Here is a 22,414-nt window from a genome sequence, read left to right as displayed (position 1 = left end):
CTTGTACACTATACTGAGGAAATTTTATCTTTATGTCACAATGGCAAAGAAAACAAATTTGAAGAGATTCATAAAACTAGTTTTTCAAAGAGCTTTAACAGAGAGAATTGATGCTCAGGTATTAGATGAAATGAATATTGAGATAAATTATGTAAAGTTGTGTTTAGAGAGGAAAAGTTGTAGTCTAAATATTGACTGTGAACACAAACACTTCCTATCTTTAGCCTAGGTTTCCTGAGGACAAAACAAGAGTTCCCTTATGCTCTTTCTTACTTATCTAAAGTAGGATATTGCATATGTATTCAGAAAAAAAGATGCATATATGATAAGCATAGATGCTGTACCCATCAGGGCAGGCTAGGTTAGGATGCCTTAACTAACAACCTACAAATCTCAATAGCTTAAAACATCAAAGGTTTATTTCTTGTTTGCAGTTCTTGTCCATATCTGGTTGACTGAGTCTCAGGCTGATAGATCAACCTCTGTCTTATACTTTGCTGGTCACTGTCTCAGAGACACATGTAGAAATTTTAGACCAGAAATTGGCAAACATTTTCTGTAAAGGGCCAGGTAGTAAATATTTTCAACTTTGTAGGCCATACAGTTTCTGTCACAATTCTATAACTCTGCTATTATAGTGCAAAGCAGCCATGGGCAATGCATAAGCAAATGGGTATGACTGTGTTCCAGTAAAACTTTATTTATAACAATAGACAGCCTGATTCGGCCTGAGGGCTGTGGTTCACCAACTCTTTTCAATTAAATAGTATGGCCTGAAAGGGACACTTGTTACCTCTGCTCAATGGTTAATGACTAATTATTGATCCCACCCAACCATAAGAGATTGGAGAAATACAAGCCTGTCACTTCCTGAGGTCAGGCTAGGCTTATTTGTATTCACATACATACAAGGAAAATAGTGAAAAAAATAGCTGAGCAGTTATTTTCACAGTTCCGCAGCACTTGATTAGGGCTACTGGTCTTTCAGAGTTCCTCTATCCCCTTCAACTCAGAAAAACAGAATTTACAAGGTGACTGTGTTTATTTGCTAGTTAAGAGGCAGTAGAAGTGGCTGGTCAATCAAAGAAGACATTGCTCAGCGCTGTGTTTATTCTGCGTTGGTGGCCACGTCTGGTGTGAATAGCTGCAGTTATTCATCGCATTACATCGTCACCTTTGGAAATCCTAAGGTGAGTTAGGAAATACATCCTAGAAGCAGATCTTGGGAAAGGATTTGGAAGCAGTAAGGGAGGCACTTTATCAGATGACATTCCACAACAGTGAAATTGCCTAGGGGGAAAAGTCATTTTCTCACAGACCAATTTCTGAGAAGTTTCCTAGACACAGCAGTGCAGCCTATACGTGGGGAACAATGACAAGATGGGGTTTTCAGTTGATTTTACTAGAGGTGGAGTTACACTGAAACCCCTTTTACCGTAGAAGGATGTCACTTACATATTTGGTTTTTAGGAATCCCCACCCCCCAAGTAACTACCAACCTGTTTTTAACTATATATATTGATTTTGTCCCCTCCTGGTTTATCATTGTTTTATAATGTCACATGATTCTTTACCCTCAGTTGGCACTCTTTCAAGTTTTATTGGCATTGCTTTAAGGGCAAAACTTTAATAGTCCATTTATTTTTACACAGTTCAATTCATTAACATTTGTAACATTTCTCTATAGTAGTCTAACTAGATATGGAGAAATATATATTCACGTGGATTTGTCAGTTGATTAAAACAGAAGCACTAGGAATCTATTGTGTAGGTAGTAGGCTCTCTATAAATGAAAATATCTGTTCATATTGATTATAATCCATATCTTCCAAAATTTTAAGGTACTTTCTTATGTATTATCACATTAGCAAAACACTTTAGTAAGCCTGTTTTAATAAATAAATTTTAAAAAAGCAAAAACGGAGAATAGAACATATACCTGGACTCAGATTCAATTAGTTGGTGATAGCTCTTGACTTTTCTTCTAATCAGTGATACTTCTGTTGAATATGAGAAAATTCTAGAGGCAAGGATTACTCAGCTACTTACAATAAAGTGTACCACTTTAAAAAGAGTAAAAATAACCTACATCTAAAAAAAAAATTTCAAGTCTCTAAAAAAAAATAATTCAAGGCTCGGACACTTTTATTTCAAACAGTGTTGTACTGTACCATGAAATTAACTAATGGCTTAAATGAAGCTACTATTATGGCTTTCCCCTTAAAATTTTAAGCTTCACTTCTGAGATTAGCTGCCAGTATCAAGCTATCATAGAAAAGACCTCGAGTGTTGCTAAACAGACTATTTTCCAAATTTCTCTATTGGGCATAATAATAGCTCATACTATGTGCCAGGCACTGTGCTGAGCCTTTTAGAATTCATTTAATTGGCACGGCCACCTTCTGAGCTTGATGCCATACCATTATTCTCCCACTTTGCAAAGGAGAGAACTGCAGCCCCGTGAGGTAAAGTGATTTGCCTAAGGTCTCACAGAGAGTAACAGAGCCAGGATTTGGACCGCAGCAGCTTCCACCAGAGTCCTTATGAATAAGCAGAATCCTGAGAATAACCACTGTGCCACACCGTCCTTCACAGCACAGACAGTGGACTTGGCAAGAAGATGCCAAAGGACAGGTGGAAAAACTTAAAGTCTTACAAACAACCATTCATACAATGGAGGGAAATCTATGCTCTCTTCTTGCTTATCTATTAATAAATTGAACACAAGTTACCAAATACAGGCAACTTCATTTTACTGAGACTGTAGAAAAACAGGAAAAGTGCTAGCTCCCTTCCTTTTAGCAATTGTTTGTTGCAGAGATTTTTTGTTCTTGAATATAGGCTATGTGAAAGGAAAGGAAGAGCTCGTAGGCTGCAGTTTGCTTTCACCCATAATCATTGCGTTGGCTCGTTATTGCTACCTCTCTTCTTTCCACTCGAAATATTCTTGCTTGGCTTTTCTGCCACGAGCTTCCTTGGAAATTCTTTGCTGTACCTGAGTTCCCATACATGACACTCTTGCCTTGCAAAGAAGATTAATATTAATATAAAATATCAGTCAAAGGTTTTGTATTCCTAGCCAAGATCTTTATCTCAGAATAAAAGGGGGAAATTTATCTCCTGTGAGTCACGGGCACTGAGGAGCTGGGAACATTTCCCTGGCAGGGAGAGTTGGCAAAAATAGTCCTAGTGGATTTCAAGTTTATTTGACTAATTCTTTCACCACTTGTCAAGCGAAACTACTTTTGTTTAGGTAACAAAACAAGCTGTTTCCTCTGCCATTTCTCCAGTGAGTAGTATAGGCACTTGTGGCGAACACACATTACTGCTAACTGTTATGATGTTTGCTGTCAAATTCATTTATTTATACAACTGCTGCAAAAAGCCCGAGGCCCGTCAGCAGCCATGAAAGATTTCAGAGTCATGGTGTGGGGTCATGAGAGGAAAAAAAAAAAGTCTCCACTGGTTATGAGAAAGGAACTGACACAGGAAATGGTCACATATGGCGCAGATTTATTGTGTCCGGGGCTTCCCATTCAAATCTCATTATAGCCACAGCTCAGAGCAGGGCATGGCACAGTCACATTCATTTTAGTTTTGGCATCCAGCAGAAATTACTGCTGCGACTTCAAACCGAGGGGCTGGAGAGGTGATAAGTTTATCATTCTGGGGAAAAAAGTGTGCCAGGAATTGTATCCGGAAAGAATGCTGTCGGCTGTCCCTGCCTTTAAACTAAACCTATGAATATCACTTTGTTTAAAGCTAGCAGGCAGGTTTGCTGGGGGGCGGTGGGGGAAGGGCAGGGGGAAGGAGGGTAAAGAGAAAGGGTGGGGTGGGGGTGGAGAGGAATGAAGGGAAAAGTTAAGAATAGATGAAAGGTAAAACCATCTTAGATTTTGCAGGGCTTTTATTTATTTTTTGATTAGTGGAAAAAATAGGTGCCCTACTTATGAACACATATATGCACCTGCATGCACGCATGTACATATGTATGTGTGTGTATTTCATTCTTGCCTGTATTTTTCTAACAAACATAGATTCTCATATCTACCTTTTAGCATTTTCTTCATCTGTAACTTGTCTCTCTCAACACCATTTATTATGAACGCTTGCAACACTTACATGTGCTATTCCAGGCTATGAGGCAAATACTAGTTTGAGATGAGGACAGAGCCAAGAGGTGCAAAAAAAAGTAGTTTAAAAGTGTCCCCTTTTTTTTAATGACAAACATAACAGTTTATATCTATCAGCATGTGTTTTCCCTCACTCTGTGCATGTATCATCTCATTTAACCCTCCCTATCAGCCTATGAATTGGGTACTATTCTCAATGCCTTTGACAAATGAGAAAACTGAGTCAGAGAGAAGCTAAGTAACTTGTCTGTGGTTTTGCAGCTAGAAAGCAGCGGAGCCAGGGTGCAATGCAGTTCTCTGACTTGAAAACCCAATGTCTCACCCACTAAGCTGTACTTCCTGAACTTGCATTTGCCTGAGCTGTTTTCAATGTAGTATTCAAAGAATAAAATCATAATTGGGACCATATTCATTGATGTTTGCAGGTGAAATCACATTACAACAAAATGACAAAAAACCAAAAGCACTTTCTAAGCCACTTTTTCAAATGGTATATAGATGATGACATTTCATTATAGTAAAAGAATATAAAATAGTCACTTAAATTTGTTTGAATAGATTTCTATCAATAAGAAGTAAAACAGGAAAATGGTTTATTCAGAAGAAGGATCTATTGGGTACATAGCTGACCTCTTCCCCCATCTTCATTGTCATTCCATCAATTACTTTCATCTCCTGATCTTTTTTTCCCCTCAAAGTAATATTTTTATTAAAAGAGAACAAATATTTTGACATACCCTCCAACAGAACTTGGTAAAGACAGGAATGCCTTTAACAGAAGGCCTTACAAGCATTCCTTGCTTCATGCAATGGCTGGTTTTATGTGGTTTTTCATTGTTATCAGATTAAGTTGAAAATGTGTCCTCATGGAAAACAGACCCAAGTACAAGAAGTTTGGTGAGATTGCTCATAAAATTGTGACAGATCCTATGATCTGTAGCTCCTGAAGTCTGCCAGCCATTTTATACCTGCAGATGTGCACATTCCTCACCAAACAGCTTCCTGTTCCTGTGCAGTATCTGTAGTCCTGCAGCGCTGTCTTCACTCTTGGGCATCTCATGACTCCCAAGTATTGCAAGCTACTTGACTCCACCAGTAAGTAGCTGTTAGAGTTCCATCTTCATTGAACATGGTGCCAGAAGTGACCATACTCCTAAGTGCCACTGTCTAAAAAATTGTGAATGCCAGTCTGGAAATGCATGAAGCTCTAGGACCTCAATATTGAATACATGTTATACTTCTTTAATCTGATGAACTTTAAGTTTCTCAAATTATTTATAATAACTACCTTATAATAGTAACTATTGTAATTATACTTAGTTTACTTAAATAATAACTATTGGCCTGGTGTAGTAGTTCACACCTGTAATCCTAGCACATTGGAAGGCTGAGGTGGAAGGTTTGCTTGAGGCCAGGAGTTTGAGACCAGCCTGGACAACATGGTGAGACCCCATCTCTACAAAAAATTAAGAAAATAAAAAATTAGCTAAGCATGGTGGCATGCACCCATAGTCCTAGCTACTTGCGGGGCTGAGGTGGGAGGACCACCTAAGCCCAGGAGTTCCAAGCTACAGTGCAGTATGATTATAGCACTGCACTCCAGCCTGAGAGGCAGAGCGAAACCTTGTCTCTAAATAATAATAATAATAACTGTGTTATTGTTACTGTAATAATCTGTGTGTATATATGTGCAAGCATATGTATCTCTTTTATAATAACTAGAACTACTACATTATCATCATTCAGTAGACTTCGAAGATGTAATTCTGAACTCCAAATTAGCAAGGTTATGTTTCTTGTTACCTATATTGAATCTATTATGCAAAAGACCATCATTCTCAATTTACCTCTACTTTATAAATATAATGCACACCCATTCTTTCTGAAGTTTTAAAAAATAATTTTTAAACTAGAATAGCCCATTCTAAAAAAACATACTGCTTTTCTCTGTTATTTCTAATATGACCAAAACATATTTCTATTTTCTTTAATAATTCTTTTGAAATCTCGGTTACTCCTTTTGTGTATTTAGGAGCACAGCTTTGCGATTTTGGAGTTTCACTCTTCATAGCCTGAGGGCCTGAAACAACATTTATAAATGGGGATAAATTCAACCTGTCTTCACTTTATTTGATCTGTGGCCATTTATATTTGTTAAATTAGAAATAATGAGGTGTAAATGTTTCCTGACAGAAAAGAATTGTAAATGATTTCTTTTCATTTCTTGAAAATAAGGGAATGATTATATATTTTGTTTTTGTCAAAATCTCCTATACTTTACTCTACCATGAATTGTGAAATCTATCACAAAATGGCTAAAAATATTATTGGGGGAAATGGTGGTGTTAACCTCGAGGAAAAAAAATCATTAATGTTGATGTAGTTCATTCAATTTTAAACATATAAATTTTTCTCTTTTGTCGAAAATGGGAAGATGGAAGGATTCTATGTGCCTTTGAGTCAAAACATTTATTTAAATTTTTTTTCTTTCCTTCTGATCCATTTTTCTAAATAAAGAATTGAAGTTGGTTTTTTTTTTTCTTTTCTTTTAATTTTTTTTTCCTTAGCAGAGACGACCCCTTTGGCATATTTTCTTTTCAAACGTGAAATGAGGTGGAAAATCCTCATTTCACGACAGGAAGGACAAATATTGACATAAAGTTAATATTTGTTAGAACCCTGGAAGCAACCTGAGTATACATACACACACACACACACACACACACACACACACACACACACACACACAAAAACCCAGTTTCTCCTTTCTCCTTCTTCAGACAGATCTAACTTACGTTCTTGGTTTTTAGGTCTATAGTTTCTAATCTAGGGAAAGATGAACAAGGCATATCGTACATTCAGGGTATTTTAGGAAGTTAAAGTATACACAAAGCACGTGCTCGTGTGCACACATGCACACACATACAACCTGCTTAATCTAATTTCCCCCACTTGGAGAAGAGCTTCTGGACTTTATCACTGCTCTTGTCCATCTTGCATGCAATAGCATATGCCAAGCCAATACTCACTGGTCACTCAGCATTTATTAAGTCCTGTCCACCCTTGCCTTTTTGAGAAGAAAGCCCTGAGGTGGCTGGGCGGCTGCCCCTGACAGGCTGTGTCACTTATCCATTCACATTGATTATGAAAGTCAGCTGTGGCCAGACTTTGCTTTTTTTTTTTTTTTTCCTTCTTCTCACAGCCTCTCTTACAAGCACCCCTGCCTGGATTTTCATGAGGAAATAATCAGATTAGGCCTTTCACGGTGAGTTCATATGGAGTTCTCTTTCTTCAGTGTGCTACTAACTGAATAAACGTGTTTAGTGGTAAATTGTAAATGACATTATGATTACCAAAGCCAGCATGGGTTTCATTTAAAAGTGATCAGAATTGCAGACCACAAAAATTGTGACTGGCAGATAAGGCCATTTGGGGAAGTGGGAAAAGAAAAGACAAAAACAAGTGAGAAAGATAATCATTACTCAAAACTAAACCTTCCCCAACTGAGAGAAGCAGGAGGGAAAGAAATTCAGAGAAAGGAAAGATGAAACCCTATTTAGAAGTGACACTAGACTGTCACTGTGGGCTCCTGCCGGCTGTGGCTGGGGGACTGAATCCGTCTGGCTGTGTGTGCAGCCCTCTCTTAAGTAGTTAGTGTGTATTCTCCACCATAATTAAGAACTACACTCATTTAGTGGCTCTTGGAACCACAATGTGTTGCTTGCATGTGCTTTATTTCTACCTTATGCCAAAATTAAAATACCAGAGTTGATTACCTCTAGAGATAACACAGCAAAATGAATAGTAAGATCCTGATAAACCAACCTATCTCTTAGTCATTGGTAACTTCCAAAGAAATTAAAAATAAAATTTCTTACTTATGAAGACCAGGATTTCAAGTTTGACTACCAAACTGAATAATTAGTGCTCCTTTTTGACAATGTTTAGGCTACTGCGTTTTTAAAATATGTGCCTATACCTATATACTCCTGGGATAGTATAATAAAATATTAAAAAGACCAAATGAAAATATAAAAAAAGAAAATGAGCTCTCACCAAATATGTGATTTGACAAATAACCCGAAATCTTTCCATGTGTGTTTGACAATAGATTGAGCAGAGAGAACTCCTGATTATTACCCCCTCTCACAGGATTAGTCATCACTCTTGAATGTTACAGCTAAATACAATCCAAAAGGGAAGTTATGTAGATTTCATTTCATTTTGCCAGAGGCACAGGTAGAAGTTTAGAAGTATGCTTTTTTCATCTTCCTCTTCCTCATTGTTACTACTGAGAAATTATGCTGAGTCAAAATTGCTTCGACTCAACTTTTCTATTTATGAACTCAGGATAATTAAGCTTGCTATTAGAAAGTTGTAGGTAAATAAGGTTGGGGAAGGAAGAAAGGAACAAAAGAAGGAAGGGAGGAAGGAAGGAAAGAACACTAACCTTATGGCTTGAGGACATCTTTGTAGTGAGGTGAAGTCATCTTCGTTGCCATTCTAATCCCTACCTCACCCTGTCCCCCTTCCAGGCACCACTCCCATTAATCTATTGGCTTCCTGTCAGATATTTCCATACCTAAAGCTCTCCTAAGCAGCCATTACATATTAGCTGAAATGCCCAGGGGATGGGGTGACCATCATCCTGACTCAGAAGACCTGCTTGAGCAGTAACCCAGAGCCCCCCCCCCCACTCCAGTGACAAAAACAGTGTGAAATCCTCAGGTCCCCTCTGACAGTTCCTAATTTTCATACTAATGTTAGTATTAATATAAGGTTGTATATTTTGCTTGACCTCCCTGCTTGACTCAGTCACTATCCACAAGTCTACCACCCACTATCTACCATCTGCAGAATACACATCTCCTTCCTGGGGCACTCATGAGATCATCCAACCTTTTACACCCTTCCTCCAAAATTTGCTCCTGGTGCTGTGTGGAATTCTGAAATTGGAACCAGCAAACTCTTCTCTATATTCAAAGAGCATTCTTTGCACCTTTTTGCCCTCAACTGGAACCTAGCCATATTCCAAAGATGCCACATCCTTTAAAGCCTCTTTAAGTCACACCCTCCAACCTCTAGGTGACGTCTGCATTCCTATGCCCTAGGTAGCAATCCTTGAGTGAAACCCCTGCTCCTCTGAGGCTGACCCTGTCTGTCTGACTCAGCTCTCTCTATTTGAAAGGTCTTGTTGGCATAGTAGGCATGTCTCTTCTCTCCTTGAAGACCACTGAAACTGGCTTACTGTTTCCTTCTCCATCTTAAGTCTGTCACGGTTTTTATCAAGGTCGATAACTGATTCAAAATCTTGACTACTATGGAGACAAACAAAGGCCATCCAAAGGAGAACACGTAAAGTCTATTTACTTTGAACTTGCTATAATTAGGGAGTCAGCCACCATCACTTCAATTTGGTAGAGACTCAAAGGCAAACAGAAGAGTGGGAGAGCTTTATAGTGAGAAAAAAGGAAGGCTTCAGGCATGCACTGGTTGGAAGCTGTTGGCGTGGGGAAGCTGGGGCAGGCTAACCAGAAATGAAGCATCTTACGTGATTGGTTAGTGGTGCCTATCTGGCTTTCTCTGATCGGTTCTAAGTTGGAGACTGGAGTAAAAATGAGGGAAATATTAGGGAAAATCAGGGAAACTGGAAGTTATTAATCAAGTACTGGCCGTTTGGGGATGATTGTTTCGGGGGCTATTGTTTGGTCTTCGTGGACTGGTTATTGCTGCCAATGGGTCAGAGTTCTATTTTTCTATATGGGCCGCGGACATGGTCAGTTTGTATATCAGTCTCTCATTGCTCGACTCATCTTCAAGTCCTTTTTGGAAGAATACCTGACACAGAGAAGGTTTTCAATCAATGTTACTTGTTACTATTTTTTAATCAGGTATGTTTTTTTCCCACTGTAACTTACCACTCACTGACACATTCATAGCATTGAAATTGTCCTCACCACCAACTTTCAAAATCATGAGCTCAAGCATCCTACTTTCAAATCATAACTCATGTGTTTCCAGCTCACTTGTTCAAGAGCCCTTTCCTTGTGACATTAAACCCATTGACACGTGCATTTTTCTAACATACCTAAGCACCTCCCCACCTTCAGTTCCCTTCTTTTGCCAGCTGAAATGAGCTATGCTTCCTCACAATTAGTTCTTTGTAAATACCTTTAATACCCGTGACCTGTTGTCCCTTCTTCTCAATAGCCAGGCATAAACCCAAACTTGAATGAACCTAGCCATCCTCTTTGTCCATGCTGTCCTACTAGGCATTTCCAAGGCATGTGCTTATGCACTTTCCACAGCATAGGTGTGCTTACTGTGAAGATGAGGAAGATTAGGTTTCAGGGTTTTCACTTACATTAGCCCCTTCCAAGGCTCCAGAAGTAGTCCCAGCAATGTGTTTTCATGGGCCTATGTTTTTGTGAAATTTTCAAAATTAAGATATTTCAGTTGCAATTAGTTAAGATAACCCCTCTCCTTCTACTTTTAATTCTCCTTCACAGTAAGTGCTGTGGGATGGGGTGACAATGAACTAACTATAGCATTTTTGAGATCTAGCTAAAGGGAATTGAGTTGGACATACATTTGATTTGGGTTTAGTAGGGAGTGATTTTTGTGGTTCCCAATCACGTTTATATAAAATGATTACTAGAAATCTGTGTTGACTTATTTAGTGTTATGCCACACGGGAGCTGGTGCCTGGGTCACACTGGGATAGGAACATGTCGTAAGGCATGAGGGGAAAGTGAAAGGTGGAGGAGAGGTAGGGGTTGAAGTGACAGTGCCATAAAAGCTAGACTGTGAAAATTTATTCACATATATGCTCATGTATGAGAAAAACTTTCTAAGACATTTCCCACATTTGACAATTAGAAAAACTTGCATATAGCAATAATGAGTTGTGAAGCTGAAAGAAACTCTTCTAAACTACCAATGTTGGAAAACAAATGTCAATCGTCCGGGCTGCAGGAAAGACTGAATTATCTTTTTATCCCTTCTATAGAAAATATTTTTGTCATATAAAGAAGCAACACAAAAGTGTACAATGAAAAATATAGGAAAAGTAATACGGAGGTGTTGGGTAATATTAATAAAAGTAGCGCTTTTCCCTAGATTTTATCATTTTTATGGTATTTATGAAGATTTCTAAACTTACAATTGTATTGTGATTTTTTTCTCGTTTTAAATAAAATTTACTCTCACTCCTAATTTTGAATTCATAATTTTGTGCTTGCTTTTATAGAATGGTTCTCTCACATTGTGTAAGCACTAAAATGCAGGAAGACTGAGTTCACGCCTCTTCTGCAGTAACTGTTTTATACCGTTTTCTCAACCCATAGACATTCGGCCCAATCTCCCACCTCCTTGTCTCAATACATGACACCCACCCTCACACTTCAACCTTGACTTTCAGCTGACGATAGTGCTTCACCTTACATCTCCCAGCAGATTAGAGTGCCTGCAATGGCCCACCCACCTCCACCTGCACTTACGCTCTCTGCCCTCGTTCCTGCTCCACGGGAGATGAAGGCTTTCAACCTATCTGATCCCACATCCTGTAAAAGGGCTGTGAACTCCGTTCTTCCTTAGCCTCTCAAGGAGCTTACTGTCAGTCATCCATTCCCTCCAACATCTGTCTATCCCTTTTTATGGGTTCTCTCTTATCTGCAGAACTTCAGCTTGTGTCTAAACACAATATTCTGTCCTTTTTCCCCCCCAGTACGTTTTAAGAAGCTCTGAATTGGCATAACTATGCATTAGCTGCTTTTCACAAACTCATCTTGAGTATCAGACTGGTTTACTACAATAACGTTATTAATTATTTGAAAAGAACGTGCTTTCCAGTTCATGTAGAGAATTTCCTTTGTATAGAACACTGATTGTCCAAACTCTAAGGTAGAAATTCCTGCTAGAAGTAGGCTTATACTACCAGAGTTGACTATATAATTGTTTGGTAGTATTATTTAATTTGTGTTAACCAAAGAAGTACACCTGACCCTTGAACAACATGGAGGTTAGGGGTGCCAGCCCTGTGTGCAGTCAAAGATCTGTGTATAAATTTTGACTCCTCAAAATCTTAACTACTAATACTCTACTGTTGACTGAAAGCCTTACCAATAATACAGTCGATTTGCACATATTTTGTATGTTAGATGTATTATATACTGTGTCCTTGTAATAAACTAGAGAAAAGAAAATGTTACTAAGAACAAGAAATATATTTGCTATGCATTAAATGAAAGCAGATCACTATAAAAGTCTTCATTCTCATCATCTTCACACTGAGTAGGCTGAGGAGAAGGAGGAAGGGGAGGGCTTGGTCTTGTGTCTTAGGGTGGCAACGACAGAAAAAGATCAACCTATAAGTGGGCCTACACAGTTCAAACCCATACTGTTCAAGGGTCAAGTGTAATTTAAATATTTCTATATTACATTTGATCAAAATAGGCATGTCCTTTATTTTGTGGGAGTATTGGAAGGAAAGTTTGGTGAGAATGTTTTCTAATAACCAATATTTGATAAAAGCTCTTTTTACTTAAATAAGGAGGTAAGCATTATTAACTCTGCAAAGGTTATAGTGGTAAATCTCCAACCAAGTGTCACAGAAATTAGAATGCCTGTGGCTTCATAGTAAGTTGTTCATATACAGAGGTTTAAATCATAAAAAAGGGAGAAATTGGAAATAGAAACAATGCATGTAATTGGCATTGCACTAATTCCTTTGAAATCAGGAAAGTAATTGGCCAAGTTTAAACAAGCAAATAATTAACACATATTTGAGAAGCTGTATGTGCCTGGCATTGAATCACTAGTTCCAGTGTTTAATAATAATAAGGCAAACAGCTCCTTATTATTGAAGAGATAGATGGCATAGTAACAGATTCTTACTGTTAGCAAGTTAAGCATATACGAGGTATCCTAATAAATGTTTATTCAATTCCTTACCTCAGTCCAGTGTTTATAATCCAACGCATATAAAATTCCAATGGATCACAAAGATTTGTGACTTTTCATCCTCTCTCATCTTATTCTTGAGCTTACTCATGGGCACGGGGCCTGTACTGGACGCTCCAGGGTGCACAAGGGCTCTGCAACACACATCTTCCGCAGGGATGTGCCCTCTTGAACTCTCACGTCCAGACACTCTCTGACCCTTCACAATCCAAACCCTTCTCTTCTCCTTTCTCTTATTCTCCCTCTCGAGATCCCACCTTCTGTGTATCCAGCCTCCAGCATGGATAGTCTGTCGTAGTCTTCTTTTCCCAGTCTCACTGCTGAATAGGGGAATAGAGAGCTTTGGATCTTGAGAGCAGAGATAACTTGAAGGACCAGCCTTTACAATGGACTGGCCCTGGTGGAATATGTAAAAATAAATAAATGAAAAGAACTCTATCCTTGGACCTCTTTAAAGGTATACATTCTACTAATATAGCTCCTATAGCTTAGTACTCCAAAAGAATACTTGACTCACGTTATAAATGACCCACTTTTGTTATTTTAGTTTTGGAAGGTACCTGTCATAAGGAATGGTAGTTCAGAAAGAAAAACTCGTTATTACATGTGTTTTTATTTAATGAATGAATAAATTTCTCAAAAAATGCTGTATCACAACAGAACCTGTTGTGGACAAATCAACTATGTGATTCAAACAGTAGAAGAACGTTTATAAAAATATAGTCAGCCATAATTTTGGTCTTATGAGTTCATGTGAAATAGATTTCTTACAGTATTGAGCTGCGTATGTTAAGCATCAATGCGGGAGAAAATACTCACAAATTTTTGTGATATATTATTATGATGATGATGAGCTGGTTTAAATGTATTTGAACTATAGAATAATAGTCTTGTATTTATGTAAAAATACATAAAATGATTTGAAGAATAGGAATTTTGAAAGGATATTACATATCAATCAACTAATGCATATTAAAAGTGTTTACTATGTTTGAGGTAGGGTGTTGAGGCTTGTAGTAATTTAAGTATGAGATATTATTTCTGGCCTTGAGAAATGACCCTTCAAGGGCACTGATGACTACTTAGTAGGTTATGTGATTTATCAAATTACATAGTTGGTTAGTAGCAGAGAATGGTAGAAAATCATATTGACTAAGAGAATGATTATTTTATTATTAATTAATAATTACTATTCACAGTTCTAAGAATTTAACCATCTCTAGAGGTCACTTTATTATTTTTTATTTATTTATTTATTTTTTGAGTCAGAGTCTCGCTCTGTTGCCCAGGCTAGAGTGAGTGCTGTGGCGTCAGCCTAGCTCACAGCAACCTCAAACTCCTGGGCTTACGCGATCCTCCTGCCTCAGCCTCCCGAGTACCTGGGACTACAGGCATGTGCCACCATGGCCCGGCTAATTTTTTCTCTATATATATTTTTTAGCTGTCCAAATCATTTCTTTCTATTTTTAGTAGGGACATGGTCTTGTTCTTGCTCACGCTGGTCTCGAATTCCTGACCTCGAGCAATCCACCCGCCTCAGCCTCCCAGAGTGCTAGGATTACAGGCGTGAGCCACTGCGCATGACCTAGAGGTCACTTTAAAAGACATTATATCTCCTAGATGAGAAGCAGGAAGAACAAAGCCAGAGATTTTTAAAACTGGATGGAATGTGGGCAATTGATGAATGGCATCAACATGGCGGGAAAAAAATGTGTAAAAAGAATGAGCTGTAGGTTTAGAAAAGGGAAATCAGTGTGATTAAAGGATTTTCCATGAGGAAAGTTCACCTAAGTATCTCATTTGGAAAGGATATAACTATAATTGAGATTGGTGCATCAAGATCTCAAAGCACAATTTTTATGGCTATTAAGATCATGTAATTAATTCTCTTGGTACTGGATCCATGCTTTTGAAGACAACTCTTGATTAACATTAGGGTTATTGTATTATATGACCACAGGGAGAAGATACAATGTAAAAGTGACTATTTCTTTACATTTGACAATTAAATTTTCGTTTAAGTTAATCATTTAGCAATCAATTTAATGAATTCAATTTCTTTGAAAGACAGAGCTATTCAAAATTTCTATTTCATCTTGTGTGAGAATTTGTCTATTTCATCTAACTTGTTGAATTTTTTGACATAGAGTTTGTTCATAATAGTTTCTTATCTGTAGAATCTGTAATGATAATCTTTTTTTATTCCTGAAGTTGGTTATTTGTATTATTTTTCTTTTTGATGAGTCAAGTGAGGAGTTAATCAATTTTGTTCATGTTTTCTAAGAAGCACTTTTGCTGTTGTTAATTTCATTTTGTTGTTTCTTTTCTACTTCATCCATTTCTGCTGTCATATTTATTATTTCCTTTATTTGACTTTAGTGGTCTCCTTTTCTAACTTCCTTTTTAAAAACATTTTGACACCTATGTCTTTTTTTCCCCCAGCTTTAATGAGGTATAATTGACAAATAAAAATTGTGTATATTTAGGATGTACAATGGAATATTTTGATATACATATACATTTTAAAATGATTACCATTACCAAACTATTAATAACTAACATAACCATCACCTCATAGTTACATTTTTGCTTGTGTGTGTGTGGTGGGGGGATGAGAACATTTAAGATCTACTCTCCTAGTAAATTTCAAATATATTATATTGTATTATTAACTATAGTCACCATGCTATACATTGTATCTTTTTCTAAATTCTTCAAGTAGTACCATAGGGCATTACTTTTAAACAATTCTTTTCTTACATAAGCATCTAACACTATAAATTTCCCTAAAAGCACTTTGAAATGCATTCCATAAATTTTGATATAGTAAAATTATTACTATTACTCAGTGTAAAATATTTTATAATTTCCCTTGTGACTTTTTACCATCCTTGTTTTTGCTATTATTGTTAAAGAAAAAGTAAACCGTGCATCCTACTCCTGAAGTAATATTTTGGTAGTTAAATTTATTGACAAGATGAGCAAGTTTGGCAGATTTCTAATTATATTACATGGAAGGAAGGATACAGGAAAATGCTAGATCATGCTCAAATATAGTATTTCCTATTTTAGTAATAATTTGATTTTTTTGTTCCATTTCTTAGGCCACTTTGATGAACTTGTACTAAAGCAACTTTTAAAAATCTAGAAAACAATATGAGATGATTTTGTGAATACCAATTTTAAATCAAAGGAACTCTGTGTTTGTTGGAAGATGAAATATCCCTGGGAATTCAGAACAAGAAATACTACTCGAGGTTCATAGACAGGGGAATTAGGAATAATGGATAATACTATTTCTTTAAATATGTATATTAGCCCTGACAGTCCTAAACTTAATGTCAGTGACAGTCCTCTATTTAATGTCAACAACTCCCCAAATTACTACTTTCTTCTTGTATTTATTTACTCTTTATGTTTAGAAAAGAAAGAGAGTATGAGAAAATTTTATAGTTTGACATCCAAACTCTTTCACAACCTGGTGACACATAACCTCTTCAATTTTAATATACCTCCATAAATTCTCTGTTCCACTCTTCTCAATCTACCTCTTCTCCCACTGTCTTGTAATGTTATCACCTGTTCTTCCTTATGCTTTTTCCATTATGGATCTGTGATATTGTGATATAATAAGAAATATAGATATGAATGATATAGATATATGGGTCTCTGCTCTTGGTTCCTGAGGCAGAGTTGTTAAAACCCCTTTAGACAGTTGTATTAAGAGCATCTTTTGTTCTAATATATGGTCTTTGACCGTGGTTACTAACATAGAACTCCTCAGACCTTTGTAATTTCTAGAGTGATATGAACGTCTGACACTGAGCTCCTACATCACTTGGAATTTTGGGGTGATAAGAGCATCTTCCTTTCTAATAAGGCAACTCTTGGTGAATTCCCGGATAGCCTCAGGATGGGAACTGGTTTCTGGGGGAACACAATATGTGAATAGAGGAATGCAACTTTAATCTCCATCCCCTGACCTCTGGGGAGTAGAGAAGGGGTGAAGGTTGAGTTGATCACCAATGGCTGATAATTTGATAAATCTTGCCTGCATAATGAAGCCTCCATGAAAACCTAACAGGACAGGTTTGGAGAGCTTCCAGTGGCTGAACATGTTGAGTTGCCTAGAGGGTGATGCTTCTAGGGCATGACAGCTCCTTACTCCTTCTCCTGTGCCTTGCCCTAAGCATCTCTTCCATCTGGCTATTCATCTGTATCCTTTGTAATATCCGTTATAATAAATGGGAAAGCATAAGTAAAGTGTTTCCCTAAGTTCTGTGAGCCTCTCTAGCAGTAATTGACTCCAAGGAGGGAGTCATGGGACCCCTGATTTAAAGCTGGTTGATCAGAAGAAGCACAGGTCAGAACCCAGGGCTTGTGATTGGCATCTGAAGCTTGGGCAGTATTGTAAGACCGAGCCCTTAACTTGTGGGGTCTGACACTAACTCCAGGTAGATAAGGTCAAAATTGAGTTAAATTGTATAACATCACGTTAGTGTCCAATGGAAAACTGGATGATGGTAGTGAGAAACACCCACACATTTTGACCAGAGGTGAAGCATCATGTGTTACATGTGTGAGAGTGGTGAAAAACAGTTCAGTTTGTTTTCCCCTCAGGGGCCCTTGGTGATTATTTCTTGGTCTTAATGCTTTTACTTATTCAACTCTTTTTCTCACTTAGCTATCATCTCCATTATTAAATTTAAATAGCATATATTATATTACATATACATTTGAAATATGTTAAATGTCTATTATTTAATACATGTGTCTTTTCTTATTTTACCCAAAACTTCTTTGCACTTTCAGTATCTAGCACAATTAGATATTCAATAAATATTTCACATGGTTACAGATAATGATGAGAGTGATGGATGGATCACAAATCATCTTTGAAAGACTGTGACTCATATGTCATTTGTTTTTTTCCTTTATTTTATAGGTACCTTTAGAGAAGAACAGAAATGCACATATCGATCACTGATGCGTGGCTTCATCTGCAAACAGACTGACCAAGTGGTCCTTATTCTTGACAATGCTGATGCCATTTGGGCAATGCAGAAGTCATATCCAGTTGTATCTGTGACTAGTGGTTTTGTTGACACCTTTAGTAGTGTAAATGCCAATACTCCTTGCTCGACCTTAAGGTCTGTATCTACTTTCTATTCCATTGTACCCACCAGGCAAATCACCAAGGTCTGCTTTGTGGATCAAACTCCTCAAGTTTTGCGTTTCTTCCTACTGGGGAACAAAAGTACGTCCAAGCTTCTTTTGGCTGTATTCTACCATGAGCTCCAGAGCCCCCGTGTTTTCCTGAGGGGAAGTTTTATTCCACCCACTGTGGTTCAGTCAGCTTCCTTATTGCTACATGAATCTATTGGTGTCAACTATTTCAACATCATGGATAACTTCTTGTATGTTGTTCTGCAAGGAGAGGAGCCTGTTGAAATACACTCAGGTGTTTCTATTCATTTAGCCCTCACTGTGACATATTCAGTCTTAGAAAAAGACTGGGAAATAATGATACTTGAAAGACTAACTGACTTCTTACAGATTGGCCAAAACCAAATCAGATTTGTTCATGAGATGCCTGGCAATGAAGCAACCTTAAAGGCCATTGCTGACAATAGAGCAAAAAGAAGGCGCAATTGCCCAACTGTAACTTGTGTCAGTCATTATAGAAGAGTTGGTCAACGTAGACCTCTCATGATGGAAATGAACTCATACAGGGACTCACCACCAACCACTATGGAAACTATCTCAAAGGTGATCGTCTTTGAAATTGGTGATTTGCCAACAGTAAGGAGCACTGTAATGAATCCATCCTTATCTAATAACAAACTGCAGAATTTGGCTCACCAAATCATCATTGCTCAACAGACTGGAGCACTAGAGAATGTTCTGAATCTGACTATCGGGGCCTTATTGGTGACTCAGCCGAAGGGAGTCACTGGCTATGAGTAAGTACTAATTATAATATTATAATTATTTAATTATAATAATATTTAAATGAAGGTTAATTTCTTGGGTTCGTATTGACATATACTGAAAATGTCAATCTACTTACACTGACTCACATAACCTGTCTACTTTTTAAGATAAGAGCAAAAATTAAAAGAACCATTTAAAGACTTAAATTCTGAGTTTTAGATTCTTTATTAAATTCACATTCTTCATGATTATTCTGTTTCCCAGGTGGTGGAAAATATTCTGTTTTGGTTCCTTAAAGTGAAAAGCATGTAGGAAGAAATTGTTCTGAATCAACTTGTTTTCAGTTCATTTGTTCATTCATTTATGTAATGAATTTAAGCAGTGGAGTAGGTTCTGAGGTGGCTAAGGTAAAACGGATATTACTCTGATGTTACTGCTTTTTATTTTACTTGTGGTAGTGCTAGTAAATAAGCAATTAATATTTAATTAGTAGTAATTACTTCTATGCAGCCATCTCCAATGGATGCGGGATTCACTAGAACTGAAATGAAAAGAAAAACCAAAACAAACAAACAAACAAACAAAAAACCGCCTTCACACTTGGAGGCATATTCTACTACTATGTTGCTTCCCTTTTTATATACACAGCAACATATTCAAATGAAAGCTTAGCTAGTGTTTTTGTATCATAATTTCCCCTTCTTTACAGTGGAGATAGGTGTTCCTCTTCCCTACAGTACATTAATATGTATGAAAACTGAAAAAAAAAACTCAAGCAATTCTTTTTTCTGGATCTTATGGATCTGAAGGGCTGTGGGTATTGTTAGCTTAGAATTTAAAAGTACTTATAGTCCATGATTGCTCATAATCTATTAAATCTTGGATATTTTTGTCAACCACCCAAACCTTCACCATGTTAGAGACATTATTATGATGTTATACATGGTGGTATGAGAATAAGGAATCTGAGAATGATGCTAACACATCTTAGCTTATGTTTAGATTTCTTTTCCTTTCTCTAGCCCAATTTCATTTAGATACCACTGAGATCTTGTAAGTATATTATATGTATGTGTACCTAAAGAGAAAAAAGGGTCAGTCCATTACTTAATTTTATTTAGATTTTACAGTACTGAGCTTACTAATAGGTCATTGTTCCAAAATGACTGATTTTTATATTCTCTATACAAGAAGACACAGTGAATATTGTGCCTCTAACTAGAAGGAGAGAAGAGTCAGTGAGTCGAAGCAGTAGAGGTGCGTCGGAGGAAAGGCAGCAGAGAGTGGATCCGGCACAAGTTTAGGCACACATATGTTGTGTGGGGGGCCTATCATTCTACCATGAGGAAGTGAGACAAAATCGGGGAAAATATCACTTTTATTTGGCACCCGCCATCCATCCGTCACAGCCGTCATGTTTTCACTTTTGTCTCAGATATTTCTGATTTAATAAGAAACTGCTGAACGTGTATATTATAGCATTGATTTTCTGTTGGGATGTGTTATAGCCCCCATCTCTCTCTGTTTATCTAGTATTTTAAGAGAGATTTTCCAGACATAGGCAAAAAGTAAATCTTCTAAAGATAAGGAAAGGCTGCTTCTTAAGTATGTCTGCACGAATCTCTGTAGAATGAGAAATGCCATGTCCTGTGGAATTGCATGAGAATTAGCAAGTTTCCCATGTTCCTACGAGGTGCACAGTATGGTAAAGAACTCTGAACCGCTACACAGGCCCCGTGGCCAGCCTTGTTTCTTTCAGCTTTGAATGCTGTCGGCTGGGACTTCCATTGAAGTCACTGGAGAGCTACTGACAAGCTCATGAACTAACCAGCAGAAATGAGACAGCAGAAATGAGTCTAGGAATGGGGTCCTTTCAGTGAAAAGTGCCAAGGATGTTCTCCAGAGGTTCACTCCTGTTAATTTAATGGAGCTGTATGCATTTCAGCAAACTGAGGCCATATTGGACACATATTTTTCTAAGGTAGTACTACCTACTTTCAAGAAACTACCAACTTCTGCTTGGTGGAAAGAAACGGAGTTGCCATCTACTTTTTAAGTAAATAGTACATAGTGAATTGGCCTCTTCTGGTCTTTATCTTCCTCTAGAAGTATCTGGATTTAAGCTTTCTCTGCTTGGCTAGGTCAGTTCCATGAACCTCTTTTCCAACTTCTAAAACTTTGTTGACCCCGTTGTCATTTGTTGTCTCTTCACTTGTCTTTATTTATACCATTTTGATTCATTTTTATTCTTTAGGTAATTTCAGTGGAGTTTGTAGAGGGAACAAAAATAAACATACGTTCAATTTGCCCTTTTCAAACTGAGCATTCCCCAGCGGGGTCTTATTTCTATATGCTATCTTTTATCTGGAATCCTGGCAGGACACATTTTATGTTGTTTTGATAGAAACTTGACTTTTGCTCTCTTGAATGTCCTTCTTTCCTTTCTCTTCTCCTTCCCTCTTTCTTGCCTCATTTATTCCCATACTAGAAAAAAACTCTACATAATACTCTTTGTCACAAAATAAAATTAAATATCTGTGTATTTCTCATAGAAGCTTAGCTATTGAAATGCTAATGCTGTCTATAGTTGGCAGAATTTTTAAAATGACTTTCCAAAGATGTGCCTCCCTGATGTTTGGAACCTATGAATGTGATAAGCCAGCACTCTTATGATTACTCTATGTTATGTGGCACAGTTGAACCTACGATAGGGAGACTCTTGCAGATTATCAAAGTGGCTCCAATCAAGCACTTAAGCCCTTAAAAAAAAGAGAGTTTTCTCCTGCTATGGCAGAATAAGGAGACTGAAGAGAGATTCCAAGTGTGAGAATGATTTGATATGTTCCTGCTTTTAAGATGGAAGGGGCCACGTGAAAAAGAATGCAAGTAGACTCTATGAGTACATGGTGGACGTTGGCTGACAGCCAGTGAAGAAACAGTGATCTCTCTTCTACAGCCACAGGAAGTAAATTCTGCCAACAACCTGTTTGGAAGTGAATTCTTCTGATGAGCCTCTGCATAAGCAGTGAACCCAGCCAAGCCTGTCTGGACACCTGACCCACTCATTCCCTAGAGATAATATATTTGTGTTATTTTAAGGCACTAATTTTGTGATAATTTTTTAAGCAGCAATAAAAAAAAACTGATATGCTATGTCACATAGAGCTTTTTGTTTATGGCATTGCCATGAACCTTGCACCCTTAAACCAGTGATAGTAAGGGTGAGCATGACACTATGGGAGTTACCTGTGTGTGCACATATGCATGAGTGTGTGTTTATTACATTAGTGGCTTTTTAACTAACCCCATCCTGCATAAGGAGCACCCTATCAGGCTGACATGGAATACAGAAGAAAATTAGGAAAGCCAATAGGTGATACAAGTCT

The 22,414-nt window shown here is 37.5% G+C and overlaps 1 protein-coding gene across 1 annotated transcript in view; it reads left to right on the top strand.

Moving 5' to 3' along the window:
- PKHD1 (PKHD1 ciliary IPT domain containing fibrocystin/polyductin) overlaps window positions 1-22,414 on the top strand; it is a 414,564-nt gene that overhangs the window by 353,673 nt on the left and 38,477 nt on the right. Inside the window, exon 61 of the mRNA XM_045543725.1 lies at window positions 18,040-19,057. Coding sequence (XP_045399681.1) covers window positions 18,040-19,057 — 1,018 coding nt within the window. The remainder of the gene's footprint in view (window positions 1-18,039; window positions 19,058-22,414) is intronic.

Source organism: Lemur catta, chromosome 2 (assembly GCF_020740605.2).
Source record: "Lemur catta isolate mLemCat1 chromosome 2, mLemCat1.pri, whole genome shotgun sequence".
Lineage (NCBI taxonomy): Eukaryota > Metazoa > Chordata > Mammalia > Primates > Lemuridae > Lemur > Lemur catta.
Note: the sequence above shows the minus strand (reverse complement) of the source record. Positions and strands in the feature narration are given on the sequence as shown.